The sequence below is a fragment of the Cryptomeria japonica genome, chromosome 5, assembly GCF_030272615.1.
Source record: "Cryptomeria japonica chromosome 5, Sugi_1.0, whole genome shotgun sequence".
NCBI classification, from domain to species: domain Eukaryota; kingdom Viridiplantae; phylum Streptophyta; class Pinopsida; order Cupressales; family Cupressaceae; genus Cryptomeria; species Cryptomeria japonica.
Genome location: NC_081409.1, coordinates 80379295 through 80388936, shown reverse-complemented (window position 1 = coordinate 80388936; position 9642 = coordinate 80379295). Strand labels below are relative to the sequence as shown.

At 33.9% G+C, this 9642-nt stretch overlaps 1 protein-coding gene across 1 annotated transcript; it reads right to left on the bottom strand.

Moving 5' to 3' along the window:
- Positions 1–626: 626 nt before the first annotated feature.
- On the bottom strand, positions 627–6331 carry LOC131032797 (disease resistance protein TAO1). Its single transcript, XM_057963848.2, has 7 exons — positions 6001–6331; positions 5734–5844; positions 5247–5560; positions 2991–3151; positions 1906–2900; positions 1546–1824; positions 627–1439 (listed from the first exon to the last, which is right to left on the bottom strand). The coding sequence occupies exons 1-7, from the start codon at positions 6253–6255 to the stop codon at positions 747–749; spliced, it is 2808 nt and encodes a 935-aa protein (XP_057819831.2). The 5' UTR covers positions 6256–6331; the 3' UTR covers positions 627–746.
- Between the last annotated feature and the right edge of the window lie 3311 nt (positions 6332–9642).

The following is a 9642-nucleotide window of genomic DNA, read 5'->3' as shown; positions in this document are numbered from 1 at the left end:
GGAATACTACTTGCATTAGAATTCATATTTAGGCCATTTCATATTTCCTTGATATCTACTAACACTTTTCCTAGGTCATCAAGTTATTTTTTCAATGTATTCAATAACGAAGAATGTGAATCTTTACAATTTATTAATTTATCAAAGGTATTTGTAGACACTATAAGTTCTTACACATCAACGAAAAAATAAAAAATACAATGACCTAGATCACATTAATCTACATTAATCTTGATTATAATCATACGCCAAGGGATTAGGATTTCACTGTGTAAGGTTGAACTTGAACTATAGGATTGGCCTAGATCAAAGTAGTGCACAAAGAGTTCAAAGATAATTTTAACACCAAGGTTTTTGAATTTTCATATTGTGACAAGTTGAATTTACAAGTCATAGGCATTCATATTCCATCCTTAGATTAAGAGCCAAATGCACATTTCCTTGATATTATTTCTGTAAAATAACATTGATTAAAAATTTATCCTTCCTAGCTACTTTAAATCTATCAATGTTAATAATACCAAGAAACATTATAAAATTGCATGACCAAAAAATACATGTCATAGACAATATACTAAAAAAATCAAAACACAATACTTTTATAATACTTTGATTACAGTCTGAGTTGGCCTAGTGGTGGAGAACTTATGTTCTTTAAAGAGAGGTCACAAACCTCATTTTACAAATTTTATAAATAATAAAAAGCCCTCTCAAAAAAACAATTGAGGGGTGAATATAATTATTATTTATTTTGATACAATACAATTACTTCTTTTAATATTATGTGGTAACGATTGTATCAAATTTGGAGAACAATCTGTCAAAACCAACTTCTTTACCTTTGTGAGATCTTCGAAACTTGACGGCCATTCTTCTAACCCAGAAGAGAAGCTCAAATCTAACTCTATTAAATTTTTAAGTTGCCCAAAATCTGGAGGCAACTCTTTTAAGTCAGAGCAGTCTCTCAAATATAATTGTTCTAGATTTTTGAGTTGGCCAAAACTTGAAGGTAACTTTGTCAGACTTTTACAATCTTTCAAATTCAAATATTTTAGGGAAACAAGATGTCCAAAGGTGGAAGGCAATTCACTTAATCTAGAGCAGCCAGATAAATCCAACCTTGTTAAATTGCTAAGTTGCCCAAAGTCTGCAGGCAAATTTTTCAATTTGTTGCTGTGATGTAAAGTCAACTCTTTTAGATTGCTGAGATCTCTCAACTTGGAAGGAAGTTCTCTCAACTGATTGCAATATCTTAAACATAACTCCTCTAAGTTTGTTAGCTCTTCTACTCCATCTGGTAATCTTGTCATATTTTTGAAACGATATAAGCTTAGTTTTACTAGTGAAGAATCTTTAGTGACTTTGGGAGGAATTTTAGAATATTCAACTCTGCCTGTAGAAGAATCCTCAATGTTCATGTAGCACAAGCTTGGAGGAAACTACATATTTCCACAACAAATGTGAAAAAGGTTATCCATTGTTATCATATAATCTTATGAAAGCTAATTGAAATGATAAACATGTTTCGAAGGAGACAGATCTTACCTCATACAAACTCATGCTCTGTGTCAATGGGCCGCTGTACCAGGAGAGATGCTTAAGTTTCTCAAACTCCATTGGCAAATCAGGAACATTACTTGGAATCTTAAGGTACCTGAGTTGTTCAAATGGTTTATGGCACTTCCCACTGAATGTTATTTGTGATCCACCATTATGTAGCACTCTTAATGATTTGCTCATGCAATTAAGATGATCAAGACTAATTTCAATTGGAAGTTGTTGATATCCTTCACTAAGAAAAATACCTTTCAAATTTCTGAGTTTCTGCACAAAAATAAACCATTATGATTGTGAATGACATGTATTTTCATGGAATTTATGAGAGACATAGTAAGAATGACATACCTCTTCAGATTTCAAGCATTCTATTAAAGTCTCAGGGTCTCTTATTCTATTTCCCTCTTGCTCTGATAGCTTTTTCCCTCTTGCTCGAACTATGTCATGAACAATCACATAGCCGCCTTCAGATGTCCTGACAAATGACGTCGCTTCTAGAGTTCCAAATTCTTCCTCTCCAACTATGCTGGCCACTTCTTTACTTTTCCAATTATAAAAGTAGGATGCAATATCTAGAAATGCCTGTTTAACAGGTTCTGAGAATCTGTCATATACAAAACCAACCATGCTGTCGCTTATATCTCTGTCTTCGACCTTCTCTCCTTCTCTAAGCATCTCCAATACTATATTCTTTGTATTTCGGGTATTCATAGCTAGCTGCGAACCAGCTAGTTCCAGTAGAAGCGGAACACCACCACATAGCTCAAGGAGTTTGTGTATATTACTTTCATCACTGTAGTCTGGTACTTTCTTCAACAAAAGTTTTCTGGACTCTATTTGTGGAAGAGGACTCACATCATATTCTCGGCGTCGAATATTACTGGAGATAAATATGTTTGTCTCCTTGAGATTTCGAGTAGTGACAAGTACTCGGCTCTTCGGTGGAAGGCAACTGCAAAAGTCTGTAGGTAGAAGTTGCTCCAGATCATTACTTTTGAGAGCATTGTCAAGGTATAAAAATAAAAGCTGCTCAGGATTGTTTTTTAAAGATGACAACAGCCTTGCCCGACCATCATCACAATTATTCAATTTCAAGTTCTCTCTGAACAATCCATACAATATCTGCTCTTGGAGGATCTTAAGATCATTCTTGGTACAATTTTGATCCATCTGAATTCTACAATGCTTATAAGATTGGAGACTTATGTTAGCATAAACGGCATCGGCAAGTGTCGTCTTGCCAATGCCTCCAAATCCATAGACAACTACAACAATTGGTGTTTCATCTTGTGCATCCAAATCAAGATGTTGAATTACAGTTTCCCGTGCGCTCTCCATTCCAACTGTAAAGTTTTTGGAAAAGTTCGATCAAAGTTTGTGGCAGAACACAAAAGATAACAAGAACGGATGATTAGAATTATAAAATATCCTACCTGTGGGTTTGTATGCATAGATTTTCTGTGTTTGTGGAGAAATCTTTGGCACTCTTTCCCCTATGTCAATTGAAGCCAACAAATGGATGTCGCTATACAAGCGGTCTATTTTGAGTTGAAAATCTTTTAAGCTATTGGCATTGACTGTAGCAGCAAGAAACCTTCACACAATCCAAACACTTGATTTACATTTAAGTATGTTGATTGTATAGATCTCGAATGCTAGAAATAAAATGATTGTAGAGAAAGAGAAGAGAGTTTAGGCTTGCTTGCATTTATACAAAAACAAATACCCTTTTCTGTTTCGGCTTACTGTTATTAAGGTTAGTTCTAGCTAAAAGCCATATTAACAAGTAAATTTTGTTTTGCTACAAAGAAATCTTATATGTATATTTATCCGTTTTCACTGTATTGTACCAGGCTACTTCTTAGGCTTTCAACTCAAACAAAATTGGCATTTTAGTTTTTATTAGGGTTCAATTTTGATTCATAGAATTTATAAGTGCAACTAATGTATTAGATAAATAAAATACAAGAAAATTAATCTTAATATATTGTTATGTAAGTGATATTTATTAGTTTTGTTTAAATTATTATTATTTTATTGTTATAAGATAAAAAATGTTTTACTAATAATTAACATTCAATTAGTATTATAATTATCACTCAATTAGTATTATAATTAAAGTTAATTGAATTTAAGATTCAATCGAATTTATAATTAACATTCAATTAGATATAGTTATTGAATTAATTTTAAAGAGTTTAAATTAAGAAAAAAATATATGTGAGTAATTATAATTTTAAAAATAGATTATTTAATGTGATTTTAAATTTAATATTTTAAATATTGTTTTGAGATATTTTTAATCATCTTTCTTTATTCTTTCTAGTTGTAAAAAATATGTCACAAAGATTTTAGATTAACATTTTCAAATTTTTAATATTTTTTATTTCAAATATAAACAAGCATATTTGGATATGTTTTATAATTAAATAATATTTTTGTCAATCTAACAATATTGAGAATTTAGATATCTTTATTATTATTTTTATGGTTTGACAATAGTTTTCATAGAATTCATTATATAATATTTCCTGGATATATGAAAGATTAATTGGTTAAATTGTTATCAATTTTTGTAATTTGAAAACTTCAAAGTGGTGCATCTAATTATTTGAAAATTAAAAAATAAACATAGAAAGATAAAATTCATAGATGTAATTAGTGGAAAAACAAATTGAATAATAACGAGTGCAATAGTACTAGTCTAATAAAAAAATATATATTTGTATGAATTATTGTATTGTATAATTTTTTATTTTTTATATTTAAAGATCTAATTTGTAGTGAAAAAGGTTGTCTCCATCAATTTGATATTGGAACAACATTAGATATAGGGTGTAGAGGATTCATGATAAAGGGTTCTAAAAATTAAAAGAGAAATAGTGGCACTATAGTTGTGGATGTAAGGGAAGGAATGTCATAATGGGAAATGAAGGATAGTCAAGTTAAAGGAAGAAATATGACAAAGACAAAGATGGAAATGAAGGATAGTCAAGTTAAAGGAAGAAATATGACAAAGACAAAGATGGAAATGAACAATAGATTAGTAAATAGATTAGTAAAGGAAGCTGAAAAAAAATTATAATTTGAGTTGGGGGAACCCTGGTAGATATTATAATATGACTATGCTACGATAAGAAAGCAAAGAAAAAGGGAATCGTAATAGAAGTATTTAAAGTGTTATGGGGAAGGTGAAAGTAAACATTCAACTCATGAGTAAGAGTTGTTATCAAACAAGAAAGCTGTAGAATTTCTAGGCTAGTAGAAAATTAAAAGAATTTACCTCTTTGACGAATAAATAGAATTATTAGTGGATATAAGACCCTAAAATGTGATATGTAGAAAGTTTGAACTTGAGAAAATGAATGAATGTGTAAAACTATATTACTTTAGAAAAGACAAAAATATTGATGATTAAAATTAGAGTCGAGAAAATTCAAAAAGTGCAATGCAAAGGAATACAACTTATCACTAGAATTGACCCAACAACTTAAGTTGTGGCAACATTCCCTATTACAGATGAAGCTACAGTAGATATTTAGAAATAGAATTGAGGAGCAACTAAAGAGACATCTTGAAAAAAAATAAAAATTGAGGAGGAGCAATAAAGGGACATCTTGAAAATAAATAAAAAAACCATCTCTTCCTTGTAGAAGAAACAAGAATGACTGAGGAAGGATTGAACTGACCTGAAAACATCGGCCTCTGCAAGTTGGGAGATGCACATGATAGTTCCTTCAACGATGCACTGGACTCCCTCGTTTAGTTTCTGCTTCTGCTCTGAAATTTGCTCATTCAATTCTACAATTTGCTTTCCAAGATTAAACATCCTTCTCAAAACTTCAAGGCACTCAGTCTTGTTGTCATGCATCCGACTAGATCTCTCCAATACATATCCCAACATAGAAAGTGCTACTCCTACTTTAGAAATTTTCTCAGAGCCTTTGAGTAAATCTATAAAAACCTTTCCCATTTCTGCAATTGCGTCATCTGTAGAATTTTCCTGTACGGAAATTATCCAAGAATATATAAGATATGGCAATCAACATCCATCTAATATATATTATTTCTCATGTGTTGAGTTACAGCCATCTAATATTTTTTAACTGGCTAGAGGTAAATAATGGAGAAATGTTATCACCAATTAATCTCATAGTTCTAAAATGGAAATTTTACCCTTAAAGGACGCTTGCCAATACGTTTATCTAGCATCTCCAGGATTGTTTTGACATCTTGGATATGAGAGCCTGCCGCTGAATTAGATCCTCTATCACTCCTCTCTCCCGTCTGTATTGGACAGCAGTACGGTCAAACTCAGAATAGCATAACAAGGATAGATTAGGGAAGCAAAGTGTGGATGACTACAGTTGTTACCTAGGCAAAATCTATAATCCCTATTATGTTTCTAACAATATAATAAAATATATCATGTAGATAATTTACCGCGATCTTCAATAAATCCTCTAAAATCTGAATCAGACCGTGAATCTTGCTGACATCAGTGAATTTGTGTAGAATATTCTTGAAATCCGTGGCCTCTTTTTCAGAAGGTTGTGAAGGTGAAGGGGGGGTGAAATGCTCAGGAACGGCTTGTCGGTGAGGAGGTGTTCGTGAAGAGGCGGCTTCTTGTTGAAGAGATTGTGGAGCAGAAGAGGAGCAGCAAGAGCAACAGCATAAAGAAAAGAAATATTCGGCCATCCTAATACCGAGGAAATAAAATAAAGATGATCGATCCAGCTGAATATGAAGTGTGTTTCTCTTTGTAATTCCCTCTTTCCAATCAGTTATTTTATAGGAGACCTGGATCAATTTCCATGAATTGTCAAAGTGGGGCAAAGATAGAATTGCAACCCAGCTGGTTCCAGCATGGTGGAAAGAACACGGAAGATCCGCATGTCGGAAAAGGTACCCTAAAAAGTTTATGTGGGTCTTCGTCAACAGACGAGAAAGGACGATAAATGCAGGCTTTATGTCATGTTGATAGGCCCGGTGACTACCCTCAAATAGGTCATTGTCTATCCAGTACTCAAACTTTATTATTATTATTGATTGTGTTTTTTAAATAATTAAAAATTAAAATATAAGGAATTGTTTTTTTTTGTAAATTATTAAATATGATCAATGATAAAGTTTGGGTGCTAGGTAGACGTTGTTCTGAAATAGGTTCCCTATCCTCACAATTGAATGCGGCATTGACTATGGACTGTAGCTATTCGGCCTCCAAATCCGCAGGCAATGCCATGATGTCATGAGACTAACATTTTGAGACCCATGGATGTCGTGGAGGCATGTTGCCCTTTTACAATTGACGGAAAAGCTTGCACGCGGCTAACATTTTGCCAATCACTCTCATAGGAACGGCTACATGTGTTTAAACCACCCACCCCCCCCCCCCCCAAAAAAATGAAATTTCAAGCAAAACAAATAAAAAGAATCAATAACTTGGCAGTTTGAAACTTTTCAAAATTCTTTCATACGCGAGTTGCATTGGTGAGAGAGAGCTAAAATAATTCGACAAGAGCCGAAATAATTCGAGAAAATCTAGATTGTTTTGGCTAAATGTCCCTAGTTGAATCACAGAGCGAGGGACATGCGCATCCAGTCGAGGTATGTACATTGTATGAGATATGTGTATATTTTATTGAAATCTCATCGGGTTTTTTGAGCTTACATGTCTCCAGTTTGGTGTGTGTCCATTGTATTGCAGGGTGTACGAGAGGTGTAAAAATTGGACACAGGATTTGTGGCTGCAAAGGTGAGGTCAAAGCCACATGCATAATGCGAGTGATATGGGTTTACTGTTATCACCAAGTCTAACATGTGCATTTTTTATGTGTAGGGAGGAGCGATTGTAGTGTAGAGGAGGGTGGGAGGTGTTAAGATTGGTGTTGAGGGTTTGGCAACAATAGTAAGTTCAAACCCCAACACATAACACGATATTTTTTTTAATTTCCTCTAACATTTACTTACTATTTTTTACTGTGAATTTTCTTTTTATCATTTTGGTAGTGCAGAGGTGGGTGGGAGGTGTTAAGAGGATTAAGATTTGTGTGGAGGGTTTGGCGGCAGTGGTAAGTTCAAACCCTAACACATAACACGATATTTTTTTTATTTCCTCTAACATTTACTATTTTGGTCCTATGAATTTTATTTATCATTTGCAGCATTCAAGTGGATATGTCAATAAACCAAGGTTCCCTATTTGTGTGGTGGTTGGGTGAAGAAGAGTATAATGGTATGTATATCTGCCTAATCATATGTGCTAGTTTTCCATAGTGAGTAGAGCTATGAAAGATGAAATGCTAATTTTATTTATTTTCTGTAAGTAAAAATTGAAATGTTTTGAAAGCATCCATTGTTTCTTAGGCCAATCAACCACAATTCGGTTGTTTTATTTGTGGAAAGGTTGCGTGATAGGGCCCAATATGTTAAGATTTATAAAATACAACGGGTCGCTTGCTTTCTTTAACTTTTCAATTGTTGCAATGTGTCAAGTTTTTTTGTGTTTCATTTATGTAGTCAACCAATTATGCATATGTTTCTGTATATGTGTCTATGTGTGTCTGTCATTCTCTGTCTATATATATCATGTACATACACACATAAAAATACATATATACATAGCTAATTATATCTTGCACAACCAGTTATGTTGCATAATTGGCTAGAGTTTGAATAGCCACAACCAATTATGTAGCTAAATTCTAGGGCCACTACAACTTCCTATAGATTTTGGAGTGGATGCACACCCTCTCGTACAATAGTCAGTCAATTATACATATGTTTGTGGACATGCCAGAGGTTAGGGGGTGACGACGTGGTGAATTTTCGTGCGACATGGTTAAGTGTACACTAAACGTACATGAAAATAAGAAACTAAGACCGTAGACTATAGAGGTGGCTAGGAAGGTGGGAAAGAGATTTCTTTATAACACGTACGTTGTGTAGGTCAACAACATTAATGACCAGAATTGCTTCGAAAGGAAGTAAATTTAGTCTAAACTCATGTACATCTAGTCCAAAATCTATAGGAGGTTGCAGGGGCCCTAGGATTTAGCTAGACATAATTGATTGTGGCTATTCAAACTCCAACCAATTATGAAATATAATTGGTTGTGCAGGATAATTGGCTATGTATATATGTATGTTTTGTTGGCATATGCACACTCCAATGAGACATTGTATGTGATTTAAGGTTTTGTCATTGATGGCAACCTTGCAATCCTATGGCACTAGCAAGACATTATACCGGCAAAGCATTACACCAACAAGATAGTGCACCGGCATCAGTAGATCGTACTCTACACCAGCACTTAGGACACTGGCACCGGCACAGAAGAGAACAAGTATACCAGCATAGAGGCCGACAGGATTTTTGTTATGTAATATTTTGTTTATTATTATAAGCCGACTTGGCAAATTGTAAAATGACTCTTATATATAAAGGAGATCATTGTAGACATTTGTAGGAGTGATGAGAGAGAATTAAGGAAATTATTAGGCAGACCTAATATGCAAAATATAGGTCAAGGGTATATGTAAAGAACAAAGCAGGAACTGGTACTGAATTTGGCATTGAAGATGCTATTGTAAAGCAGTACAAGTCATTGGATTAGTATAATCCTTATTGTAAGTTAATGTGACTTCCCATTGAGCAGTGAACTCGAAGCAGTTGGCCTTCCTACATGTGCAGGCCCCTATTGTAAGTAATATTCTCTTATTGGCCAGTGAGTGAATATTGTGGGTCACAAATCCCACCGAGGTTTTTCCCACACCGAGTTTCCTCGTTAAACATCTTGTGTTATGGTGTACTTTTCATGTGGATGTTCTTGATTCTATTTATTGCATACTGGTACACTATTATATTATGTTCTGCATGTTTTAACATAAGAAATACTTATTACCGGTTAGATACTAATTCACCCCCCCCTCTCAGTATCTGTGGGACCCCTAACAATTGGTATCAGAGCCTGGTCCTCTATTAAATGAAGCCTAACAGCTTGAGGAAGATCTTGACACTGGTAAAGATGGAAAATCTGATGAAGCAACTTGAAGGAGCTCTTTCAGACTATGATGCAGAGAAAT

Excerpts from the sequence above, each read along its gene's own strand:
- LOC131032797 (XM_057963848.2), bottom strand. The coding sequence starts at position 6,255 with ATGGCCGAATATTTCTTTTCTTTATGCTGTTGCTCTTGCTGCTCCTCT. Across the intron at positions 2,901-2,990 it reads CTATGCATACAAACCCACAG|TTGGAATGGAGAGCGCACGG; the intron begins GTAGGATATTTT and ends AAAACTTTACAG. Across the intron at positions 1,440-1,545 it reads AGAGCATGAGTTTGTATGAG|TTTCCTCCAAGCTTGTGCTA; the intron begins GTAAGATCTGTC and ends GGAAATATGTAG.